Here is a 13193-nt window from a genome sequence, read left to right as displayed (position 1 = left end):
GCTGGGGTCTTATAAATATGTCAGGTGCATCATACCCATGATGTCTAAGTCTTACATATTATGCTTTGAGATAGGCTTGATTTATTACTGTAATTTATTGAATATCTTGCTCATCTCATTTTGACACTGCTTTAACATTTTGGTTATTTCATTAAAGTAGCAAGAATGGACTTCATAAGTGTTTGTATTGAACTTTAAAAATGGGCAAATGTACATTTTAAGGTTATGGGTTTTAATTATATTCAGTGAGTAAGTCAATGTGTATGGTTGTGTAAATTCCCAGCTGAGACACAGGGGGACAACTCAATCGGAAAGACTTCACAAATGTGTATAACTTTACTACCAAACATACAGTCCTGATCAAAAGTTTAAGACCACTTGAAAAATGGCAAAAAATCATATTTTACATTGTTGGATCTTAACAAGGTTCCAAGTAGAGCTTCAACATGCAACAAGAAGAAATGAGAGTGAGACAAAACATTTTTTGAGCATTCAATTAATTGAAAATAAAGATTAAAGAGGACCTTTCACCGATTATTACACTATGAACTAACTATACAGACATGTAGAGCGGCGCCCGGGGATCTCACTGCACTTATTATTATCCCCGGGCGCCGCTCCGTTCTCCCGTTATGCCCTCCGGTATCTCCACTCACTAAGTTAAAGTAGGCGGAGATTCCAGTCACTAAGTTATGGTAGGCGGAGTCTGCCCTTGTTCTGCTCTAGCGCTGGCCAATCGCGGCGCAGAGCTCACAGCCTGGGAGGTTATTTTCTCCCAGGCTGTGAGCTCTGCAATGCGATTGGCCAGCGCTACAGAAGAACAAGGGCAGACTCTGCCTACCATAACTTAGTGAACGGAGATACCGGAGGGCATAGCGAGAGAACGGAGCGGCACCCGGGGATAATAGTAAGTGCAGTGAGATCCCCGGGCGCCGCTCTACATGTCTGTATAGTTAGTTCATAGGGTAATAATCGGTGAAAGGTCCTCTTTAAACTGAAACAGGCTGTTTTTCAGCTGATCAAAATTTTAGGACCACATGCCTTTAAAAGGCCAAATCTGTGCAAAGATGTGGATTCATTGTCATTTTCTGTCAGGTAGTTGTGATGGCAAAAGCAAAAAAACTCTCCCTTTTTGAACGTGGTCGGGTTGTTGAACTGCATAAGCAGGGTCTCTCACAGCGTGTCATCGCTGCTGAGGTGGGACGCAGTAAGACAGTCATTTGGAATTTCTTAAATGATCCTGAGGGTTATGGAACAAAAAAGTCAAATGGAAGACCCCAAAAAATGTCACTGAGCCGGAGGATCCAATTGGCTGTCCGTCAAGACCCTGGACGATCCTCGACCCAAATTAAGGGCCTTTACTGGTGCTGACTGCAGCTCCATAACCATCAGACGGCATCTGAGACTGAAGGGCTTCAAAAACAAAAAACGTCTTCAAAGACCTCATCTCCTTGAACGCGACAGAACTGCTCGTTTGGACTTTGCAAAAGAGCACCAAACATGGGACATTCAAAGGTGGAAGAAAGTTTAATTCTCTGATGAGAAAATTTTTTAACCTTGATGGTTTCTAACATTACTGGCATGACAAGCAGATCCCACCTGAGATGTTTTCTATGCGCCACAGTGGAGAGGGCGCCATAATGGTCTGGGGTGCTTTTTCCTTCAGTGGAACAATGGAGCTTCAGAAAGTGCAGGGGCATTAAACGGCCGCTGGCTATGTCCAGATGTTGCAGAGAGCATTCTTCATGACTGAGGGCCCTCGTCTGTGTGGTAACGACTGGGTTTTTCAACAGGACAATGCTACAGTACACAATGCCCGCAGAACAAGGGACTTCTTCCAGGAGAATATCACTCTTTTGGCCTATCCTGCGTGTTCCTCTGATCTAAATCCAATTGAGAACCTTTGGGGATGGATGGCAAGGGAAGTTTACAAAAATGGACAACAGTTCCAGACAGTAGATGGCCTTCGTGCGGCTGTCTTCACCACTTGGAGAAATGTTCCCACTCACCTCATGGAAACGCTTGCATCAAGCATGCCGAAACGAATTTTGGAAGTGATAAACAATAACAGCGTTGCTACTCATTACTGAGTTCATGTTTGGAAGTTGGATTTCTGTTTTGGGGGCGTTTAGTTTTTTTTGGAGGTGTGGTCCTAAACTTTTGATCAGCTGAAAAACAGCCTATTTCAGTTTATTCATTGTTTTCATTAAATTGAATGCTCAAAAAATGTTTTGTCTCACTCCCATTTCTTCTTGTTGCATGTTGAAGCTCTACTTGGAACCTTGTTAAGATCCAGCCATGCTAAATATGATTTTTTTGCCATTTTTCAAGTGGTCTTAAACTTTTGATCAGGACTGTATCAGTTATCAACTTGCATTTATGAAAGGATCATCTAGTGATGCAGAAAGTTAGTGGACCCCTGTCAGTTTAATATGCTGCCCCATGAATGTATTCATGAGGATGTCGCTCCCCCTTCCCCTCTCTGCAGACTCTGACAAGCTTGTCAATCACCACCTTTTTTTGTTGCTTTGGGTACTATGAGTATGGACTTGTAGCTGTAATATGCTGCCCTTCCATAGGAAGGCATATTAAGCTGACATATCTGCTTTAACACCATTATAAGGTATAATGCTTGTATGAACTGTAATATGCAAGAAGCTATATTACAATGGAACTAAACAATTTTAGCAAGACCATGTGCAAATGAGAAGGTAGCATTCAACCAGTGGTCATTTCCCTCATCCATAACTTAAATAACAAAAAACAACCATAACCAGAAAATAGAACCGGAAACCATTGTACAATTTTTGAGGGATTCCATTACAATTTGCAGTAATTCTAGTAATTTCTGGCAGAGGGCAAGGGGCCCAATCTACTGTTGCACTGCCTACGTTTGCCCCTGTAGTATAATAATAAGTGTAACTGCCATTCTATTTTTATTTTTGTAATGTGTAGGGGCAGTGATACTGACCACTTTTGTAATATACTTTTCTATTAGAAAAATAGCTGTAAAGTGGCCCATTTTGAGCCTTAGCAACGCTCCTGTTTACATAACTGTGGAGACTCGCTCCACACTGACCATGTTATGTAAACAGAAGACAGAGGAGCGTTGCTAAGGCTCAAAATGGGCCACTTTACAGCTATTTTTCTAATAAAAATTTATGATTTCAGTAATTAAAGTATATTACAAAAAAGCGTTCAGTATCACTGCCTCTATACATTAAACAAATAAAAATAGAAATGCAGTTAACACTTTAATAATACATATAAAAAAAAAGTTTTACCTTTATTTTTATCTAGTTATATCCCAGGAAACTCAATCAGGAGCTAGTTACTTTCTGCCGTGAACTACACCTTTCCAAAAAATTCCATGATGGACAAATAAAAAAGTGGTCACTGATAAAAAATTGTGTTGGTCAAGTACGGTATGTCTCCAATGAAAGGAATGGGAGAAGGGAGGCTAAAGCTGGCCATGGTCATTAGTGTCAGTGGGACCAACTAATGTGCATATGGTGTCCCAACTTCCCCCAATGACAGATGCCGTGGGATAAAAAGACTGGGTTGATAGATTTCTGCATGCCTGATCCTTTAGTTCTCAGAGGAGATTAGTAGCGGCTCTCTTCCCTTTCCCCATTGAGAATACATGTATGCTTGGCCAAGCACATATTTGTATGGGTGGAGGAGGAGAAGTTGTGAGAAATAGCTGCCGATCAAGCCATCCATCGGTTGACAGCTATCTAAAGTATAGCTCTAGCCTCAGAGCTGAACCCGGACATATCCCCTTCTTTACCCAGGCAGCCCCTCTGAGTTGAGCAGTGTTCCCTGCCCTAGCTGATTTACAGGCTAGGGCAGCGCTAAATCCTGCCCATTAGTGCCAGTGACGTCACCTGGAACACTGCTAGGCAGAAGCCTCCGGCCTAGCAGAGACCCGATACGTCACTGGATCTAATGAAAAAGCCCTTTCCATACGTGGTTCAGTGCCTGAGTGAAGAAGGAGTTATGTCCGGGTTCAGCTCTGAACCCGGACAACCCCTCTAAGGTCCCTTTACAGGGCTAGATTTAGCAGACGAGTGTCAGGAAGGAACTGTTACTTCCCGGCAAGTGCCTGCTCGTCAGTGCAGGAAAACACTGTATTTACATGCTGCCATCTCCTTCACACTATGGGAAGGAGTAATGGCTAATGCTATCGCTCATCCTCATACTCAATCATTGTTTGCTGGCGAAACTATAATACATACATTCAAGTGGATAGAGCAGTGTTACAGTCCTTTGCACAGTGTCTACGGAAGAAGAGCTGTGAAGCAGTGGAATGCTTGCTTAGCACTGTGGCCCCTTCACTCTGATCAGTGGGGGCTCGGTATTCAGATCCCCGCTAATCAGGTAAGCCATCACCCCTAATTATAAAACCAATCAAGCTTATGGAAAAACTCTTTTTCTGGAGTTTTTCCAGATCAAATGTATGATGAAGAAAAAGAGCAGCAATCATGGACTGTGCAACAGATTTTTCTTTACTTACAAGTCATATTTCATGTATTTAAGTGAATACAATTCTTTTCAGAACAAAGAAACAAATGTTATCCATTGCTTTAAATGCACGGAAACTCACAATGATTATAAAAGGCACCATGTTAACTCCAGGAGAATCCCTAATACCTCTACGTACAGCTCCCACATCCAGCAATGTTCATTAGAAATTCACTGATTTGTCATTGAAGAGGCCTTGTTATTTTGTGACCTTCCATTTTCATAGACTGCATGGATTAGAAGAACTGTCCTTGCTGTCAAGCTAGCCCTTATAATTGTCCTTTCTTCCGTCATAGAATGAAGCTCCATGAATTTTTTTACTAAAAACTAAAAGCAAGTTCATGCGTCCACTTGGAAATATCCATTCACTGCATTTTGACAGACAGAGGATATCTGAAATTGTTGGGAACACCAATAGTCTTCAGGGTATTCAATACTGGTTTCCATTACATATACGTGACTACATTAGGCCACCATATCTCCCCAGGTTCTAATTTGTAATGTAAAGTTGTTTAGCCCCATTATATCTCTATATTAACAATGTTTATAACTTTTATTTTTTTTTACTTTTTTCACTCTTTTTCTCTAGCAATACATTCTTTAGTAGCGTACCTCTATCCTCTACCATTCCTGAGACATCCTGAATGCCAGTCAATGGCACTTCAAAGTGGCATTTTGTTGTAATCTACATCACAGTTCTTTTCTCCACCAGATATAAGCCCTTTGTATTCCATGTAATTGAGAGTAGATATATAGACTAACAGGAATATAAAATAGTCATTAAAATAATGTTGAACAGGTGGATGGTTTATGTAATATATTACGCAGTTCTGTATGAACATCCGTGTCTTAAGGCCCCGCATAGTCAGCTTTCATCCTTTTTCTGGAGTAGTGACATTCTCTACAAAATCCTTTTTTGCTTTAACAATAACAAAAGTTCCACAATACAAAAAATGCAGGCCAATTCATCATTCAATTTTTAAGAAGACTGAACTTCCTGTTGTGATACTGGCTTCCTGTGAAAAGACAGCCATGATATTTTTTGCAGTTTAGAGAGGCTGGGTCCTGTGGATGCCTGAGATCCATTGTTCTGAACCAGTGATTCCATTTAATCATAACATATTCATATTCTTATATGAAAGGTACTAAAAGAAAAAGAAAGGGGTAAATGAGTAACAGCAAATACTAATAATTTAAAAAGGTAATAAAAACCAACAATCCTGCAAACAGAATAGCAAAAGTGGTCATTGCAAGTAACTTGTACTCTAACCATCTAAACTAATGGGAAAGTTTAAAGAATCTCTGAACTTTTTATTTTTAAGAAATAAAAGTACTGTATTTTTCGCTTTACTATACGCACTTTTCCCCCCCAAAAGTGGTCGAAAAATGACAGTGCGTCTTATAAAGCAAATACTAATGAACGTTTTCATTATGGAAGCGGTCATCAGTATGCTGGAAGTGCAGGTAGCGGTGACTGCTGCGCTGCTAGAGATTGCTAAACACATTGCTCCCTGGTCTTTTCCTGGGCCCCGCACTGCACTGTCCTGACTGAGTACCGTGTCACATAGGCAGCACTATGACCTGATGCTCTGCGTCATCAGGTCACAGTGCAGCGAGGGGCCCGGAAGAAGACCAGGGCGCGGTGAGTGCAGGAAGAGCACGTGGTCCGAAGCAGGAGAGGTGAGTTCACTTACTGTATTTATTTTATGTCTAATATGAGGTCTGATGAGGACTGGGGGTCTGATCTGAGGTCTGATAAAGTTTGTGGGCTGCTAAAGAAAGAGGGGGCTGATCTTATATCTAATAAAAATTAGGGGTCCGATTAGGGGGGGGTCTGATCTGAGGTCTGAAAGTTTTTGACATCTGATTGGGGGTCTGATCTGAGGTCTTATAAAGATTGGGGGGTCTAAATGGGGGTCTGATCTAAGGTCTGATAAAGCCTGGGGTTCTGATTGAGGGTGTCTGAACCGAGGTCTGATAAAGATTGGGGGTCTGATCTAAGGTTTGATGAAAAATATTTTCAGATTTTCCTCCTCTAAAACTTAGGTGCATCTTTTAATCAGGTGCATGTTATAAAGCGAAAATACAGTTATTTAGTACAATAAAAAAAGAGGTAACATTCTGAATACAAGGAAAATAATTTAAATTATAACCTGACATCACTGTGTACAGTTATAGGGATATGGGATACATATATATATACACTGCTCAAAAAAATAAAGGGAACACTTAAACAACACAATGTAACTCCAAGTCAATCACACTTCTGTGAAATCAAACTGTCCACTTAGGAAGCAACACTGAGTGACAATCAATTTCACATGCTGTTGTGCAAATGGGATAGACAACAGGTGGAAATTATAGGCAATTAGCAAGACACCCCCCAATAAAGGAGTGGTTCTGCAGGTGGTGACCACAGACCACTTCTCAGTTCCTATGCTTCCTGGCTGATGTTTTGGTCACTTTTGAATGCTGGCGGTGCTTTCACTCTAGTGGTAGCATGAGACGGAGTCTACAACCCACAGAAGTGGCTCAGGTAGTGCAGCTTATCCAGGATGGCACATCAATGCGAGCTGTGGCAAGAAGGTTTGCTGTGTCTGTCAGCGTAGTGTCCAGAGCATGGAGGCGCTACCAGGAGACAGGCCAGTACATTAGGAGACGTGGAGGAGGCCGTAGGAGGGCAACAACCCAGCAGCAGGACCGCTACCTCCGCCTTTGTGCAAGGAGGAACAGGAGGAGCACTGCCAGAGCCCTGCAAAATGACCTCCAGCAGGCCACATGTGCATGTGTCTGCTCAAACGGTCAGAAACAGACTCCATGAGGGTGATATGAGGGCCCGACGTCCACAGGTGGGGGTTGTGCTTACAGCCCAACACCGTGCAGGATGTTTGGCATTTGCCAGAGAACACCAAGATTGGCAAATTCGCCTGGCGCCCTGTGCTCTTCACAGATGAAAGCAGGTTCACACTGAGCACATGTGACAGACGTGACAGAGTCTGGAGACGCCGTGGAGAACGTTCTGCTGCCTGCAACATCCTCCAGCATGACCGGTTTGGCATTGAGTCAGTAATTGTGTGGGGTGGCATTTCTTTGGAGGGCCGCACAGCCTTCCATGTGCTCGCCAGAGGTAGCCTGACTGCCATTAGATACCAAGATGAGATCCTCAGACCCCTTGTGAGACCATATGCTGGTGCGGTTGGCCCTGGGTTCCTCCTAATGCAAGACAATGCTAGACCTCATGTGGCTGGAGTGTGTCAGCAGTTCCTGCAAGACGAAGGCATTGATGCTATGGACTGGCCCGCCCGTTCCCCAGACCTGAATCCAATTGAGCACATCTGGGACATCATGTCTCGCTCTATCCACCAACGTCACGTTGCACCACAGACTGTCCAGGAGTTGGCAGATGCTTTAGTCCAGGTCTGGGAGGAGATCCCTCAGGAGACCGTCCGCCACCTCCTCAGGAGCATGCACAGGCATTGTACGGAGGTCATACAGGCACGTGGAGGCCACACACACTACTGAGACTCCTTTTGACTTATTTTAAGGACATTACATCAAAGTTGGATCAGCCTGTAGTGTGTTTTTCCACTTTAATTTTGAGTGTGACTCCAAATCCAGACTTCCATGGGTTAAAAAATTTGATTTCCATTTTTTTATTTTTGTGTGATTTTGTTGTCAGCACATTCAACTATGTAAAGAACAAAGTATTTCAGAAGAATATTTAATTAATTCAGATCTAGGATGTGTTATTTTTGTGTTCCCTTTATTTTTTTGAGCAGTGTGTATGTGTGTGTGTATATATATATATATATATATATATATATATATATACACACACTGCTCAAAAACACAAAGGCGGAGGTAGTGGTCCTGCTGCTGGGTTGTTGCCCTCCTACGGCCTCCTCCACGTCTCCTAATGTACTGGCCTGTCTCCTGGTAGCGCCTCCATGCTCTGGACACTACGCTGACAGACACAGCAAACCTTCTTGCCACAGCTCGCATTGATGTGCCATCCTGGATAAGCTGCACTACCTGAGCCACTTGTGTGGGTTGTAGACTCCGTCTCATGCTACCAATAGAGTGAAAGCACCGCCAGCATTCAAAAGTGACCAAAACATCAGCCAGGAAGCATAGGAACTGAGAAGTGGTCTGTGGTCACCACCTGCAGAACCACTCCTTTATTGGGGGTGTCTTGCTAATTGCCTATAATTTCCACCTGTTGTCTATCCCATTTTCACAACAGCATGTGAAATTGATTGTCACTCAGTGTTGCTTCCTAAGTGGACAGTTTGATTTCACAGAAGTGTGATTGACTTGGAGTTAGGCTGCATTCACACGTCCGTGTGTGTGGATCCGCAAAACACTGACATTGGCGATGTGCGTTCCGCATTTTGCGGTCCGCACATCGCCGGCACTTAATAGAAAATGCCTTTTCTTGTCCGCAATTGCGGACAAGAATAGGACATGTTCTATAATTTTCGGGATCGGAATTGCGGACCCGGAAGTGCGGATCCGCAATTCCAGGTCCCATAGAAATGAATGGGTCCGCAATTCCGTTCCGCAAAATGCGGAACAAAATTGCGGACGTGTGAATGGACCCTTACATTGTGTTGTTTAAGTGTTCCCTTTATTTTTTTGAGCAGTGTATATACAGTGAGGAACAGAAGTATTTGAACACCCTGCGATTTTGCAAGTTCTCCCACTTAGAACTCATGGAAGGGTCTGAAATTCACATTGTAGGTGAATTCCTACTCTGAGAGACAGAATAAAATAAAAAAAAATCAGGAAATCACATTGTATGATTTTTATAGAATTCATTTGTCTTGCACTGCTGAACATGAAGTATTTGAACACCTGAGAAAATCTGTGTTAATATTTGGTACAGAAGCCTTTGTTTGCAATTACAGGGGTCAAACGTTTCCAGGACCTTGATATGCTTCTTACGGAGCCACTCCTTGGTTATCCTGGCTGTGTGCTTTGGGTCGTTGTCATGTTGGAAGACCATGCCATGACCCATCTTCAATGCTCTGACTGAGGGAAGGAGGTTGTTGTGGTTGTTGATGAATGGCCACATTCATCCTCTCCTTAATACAGTGCAGTCGTCCTGTCCCCTTTGCAGAAAAGCACCCCCAAAGTATGATGTTACCACCCCCATGCTTCACAGTAGTAATGGTGTTCTTGGGATGCAACTCATCCTTCTTTTTCCTCCAAACACGACGAGTGAAGTTTAGACCAAAAAGTTCTACTTTAGTCTCATCTGACCACATTACTTTCTCCCATGCCTCCTCTCGATCATCCAGATGGTCATTGGCAAACTTCAGACGGGCTTGGACATGTGATGACTTGAGCAGGGGAACCTTCCGTGCAATGCATGATTTTAAACCATGACGGCGTAGTGTTCTACCGACAGGGACCTTTGAAACTGTGGTCCTAGCTCTCTTCATATCATTGACCAGCTCCTCCCTTGTAGTTCTAGGCTGATTCACCTTTCTTATCTTCAGTGATACCCCACGAGGTGATATCTTGCATGGAGCCCCAGTCCGAGGGAGACTGACAGTCGTCTTTAGCTTCTTCCATTTTCTCACAATTGTTCAAACAGTTGATCTATTTTCACTAAGCTGCTTGGCAATTGCCCCGTAGCCCTTTCCAGCCTTGTGGAGGTCCACACTTTTGCCTCTGGTGTCTTTTAGTAGTTTAGTAGTTGGCGTCTGACTGACTGTGGGGTGGACAGGTGTCTTTAAAGAGCTCAGACAGGTGCTACTAAGTTAGATTGATGAGTGGAGTAGAGGTGGACTTTTTAAAGGCACAGTAACAGGTCTTTGCGAGCCAGAATTCTTGCTGTTTCTCAGGTGTTCAAATACTTATGTTCAGCAGCACAAGACAAATAAATTCTTTAACCCCTTAAGGACTCAGCCCTATTTCACCTTCTGGACTTGGCCATTTTTTGCAAATCTGACCAGTGTCACTTTAAGTGCTGATAACTTTAAAACGCTTTGACTTATCCAGGCCATTCTGAGACAGTTTTTTCGACACATATTGTACTTCATGACACTGGTAAAAAAAATACCAAATTTACCAAAAATTTGTAAAAAATTGCAATTTTCCAAGTTTCAATTTCTCTACTTCCATAATACATAGTAATACCTCCAAAAATTGTTATTACTTTACATTCCCCATATGTCTACTTCATGTTTGGATCATTTTGGGAATGATATTTTATTTTTTGGGGATGTTACAAGGCTTAGAAGTTTAGAAGCAAATCTTGAAATTTTTCATAAATTTTCAAAAACCCAATTTTTAAGGACCAGTTCAGGTCTGAATTCACTTTGCGAGGCTTACATAATAGAAACCACCCACAAATGACCCCATTTTATAAACATAGTAATACCTCCAAAAATTGTTATTACTTTACATTCCCCATATGTCTACTTCATGTTTGGATCATTTTGGGAATGATATTTTATTTTTTGGGGATGTTACAAGGCTTAGAAGTTTAGAAGCAAATCTTGAAATTTTTCAGAAATTTTCAAAAACCCAATTTTTAAGGACCAGTTCAGGTCTGAATTCACTTTGCGAGGCTTACATAATAGAAACCACCCACAAATGACCCCATTTTATAAACTACACCCCTCAAGGTATTAAAAACTGATTTTGCAAACTTTATTAACCGTTTAGGTGTTCCACAAGAATTAATGGAAAATAGAGATACAATTTAAAAATTTCCCTTTTTTGGCAGATTTTCCATTTTAATCATTTTTTTCCAGTTACAAAGCAAAGGTTAACAGCCAAACCAAACTCAATATTTATGGCCCTGATTCTGTAGTTTACAGAAACACCCCATATGTGGTCGTAAACTACTGTACGGGCACACGGCAGGGCGCAGAAGGAAAGGAATGCCATACGGTTTTTGGAAGGCAGATTTAGCTGGACTGTTTTTTTTTTACACCATGTCCCATTTGAAGCCCCCCTGATGCACCCCTAGAGTAGAAACTCCATAAAAGTGACCCCATCTAAGAAACTACACCCCTCAAGGTATTCAAAACAGATTTTACAAACGTCGTTAACCCTTTAGGTGTTCCACAAGAGTTATTGGCAAATGGAGATGAAATTTCAGAATGTACATTTTTGGCCAAATTTTCAATTTTAATCCATTTTGTCCAGTAACAAAGCAAAGGTTAACAGCCAAACAAAATTTTATATTTATGGCCCTGATTCTGTAGTTTACAAAAACACCCCATATGTGATCGTAAACAGCTGTACGGACACACGGCAGAGCGCAGAAGGAAAGGAATGCCATACGGTTTTTGGAAGGCAGATTTTGCTGGACTGTTTTTTTTTTTACACCATGCCCAATTTGAAGCCCCCCCTGATGCACCCCTAGAGTAGAAACTCCAAAAAAGTGGCCCCATTTTAGAAACTACGGGATAGGGTGGCAGTATTGTTGGTACTAGTTTAGGGTACATATGATTTTTGGTTGCTCCATATTACACTTTTTGTGAGGCAAGATAACAAGAAATAGCTGTTTTGGCACCGTTTTTATTTTTTTGTTATTTACAACATTCATCTGACAGGTTAGATCATGTGATATTTTTATAGACCAGGTTGTCACGGGAGCGCGCGATACCTAATATGTATACTTTTTTTATTTATGTAAGTTTTACACAATGATTTCTTTTTTCAAGCAAAAAAAAAATCATGTTTTAGTGTTTCCATAGTCTGAGAGCCCTAATTTTTTCAGTTTTTGGGCGATTACCTTGGGTAGGGTATGATTTTTGCGGGATGAGATGACGCACTATTTTGGGGTGCGTGTGACTTTTTGATCGCTTGCTATTACACTTTTTGTGATGTAAGATGACAAAAAATTGTTTATTTAGCACAGTTTTTATTTTACATTTTTTACGGTGTTCATAGTTTTTTCATTTTTCGGGCGATTATCTTAGGTAGGGTCTCATTTTTTGTGGGATGAGATGACGGTTTGATTGGCACTATTTTGGGGTGTATATGACTTTTTGATCACTTGCTATTACACTTTTTGTGATGTAAGGTGACAAAAAATGGTTTATTTAGCACAGTTTTTATTTTTTATGGTGTTCATCTGAGGGGTTAGGTCATGTGCTATTTTTATAGAGCTGGTCGATACGAACGCGGCGTTACCAAATATGTATACTTTTTTTTATTTATGTAAGTTTTACACAATAACAGCTTTTTTTAAACCCAAAAAATTATGTTTTAAGTGTCTCCATATTCTGAGCCATAGTTTTTAAATTTTTTGGGCGATTGTCTCAGGTAGGGGCTCATTTTTTGCGGGATGAGGTGACGGTTAGATTGGTAATATTTTGGTGGGCAAACGCCTTTTTGATCGCTTGCTGTTGTACTTTTTGTGATGTAAGGTGACAATAAAATGGTTTATTTAGCACAGTTTTTATTTTTTACGGTGTTCATCTGAGGGGTTAGGTCATGTGATATGTTTATAGAGCCAGTCAATACGGACGCGGCGATACCTAATTTGTATACTTTATTTTTTTTCCCTATTTTTTACCCATTTTTTTTAACTTTATTTGGGGAAAATGACGTTTTTGTTTATTTTTACTTGAAACTTAAAATTTTTGGGGGGAAAACTTTATTTTTTAAACTTTTTTTTTCACTTTCTTTTTTGTCCCACTTTGGGA

General features: G+C 41.3%; 1 protein-coding gene across 1 annotated transcript in view; it reads right to left on the bottom strand.

The window, feature by feature from the left end:
* Positions 1-4492: 4492 nt before the first annotated feature.
* The window catches only part of CIB2 (calcium and integrin binding family member 2), a 56808-nt gene continuing 48107 nt past the window's right edge, over positions 4493-13193 (bottom strand). Inside the window, exon 6 of the mRNA XM_040413641.1 lies at positions 4493-5669. Coding sequence (XP_040269575.1) covers positions 5648-5669 — 22 coding nt within the window. The 3' untranslated portion in view covers positions 4493-5647. The remainder of the gene's footprint in view (positions 5670-13193) is intronic.

This window comes from Bufo bufo, chromosome 1, assembly GCF_905171765.1.
Source record: "Bufo bufo chromosome 1, aBufBuf1.1, whole genome shotgun sequence".
Lineage (NCBI taxonomy): Eukaryota > Metazoa > Chordata > Amphibia > Anura > Bufonidae > Bufo > Bufo bufo.
The sequence above is the reverse complement of the archived record's forward strand: the minus strand, read 5'-3'. Positions and strand labels throughout refer to the sequence as shown.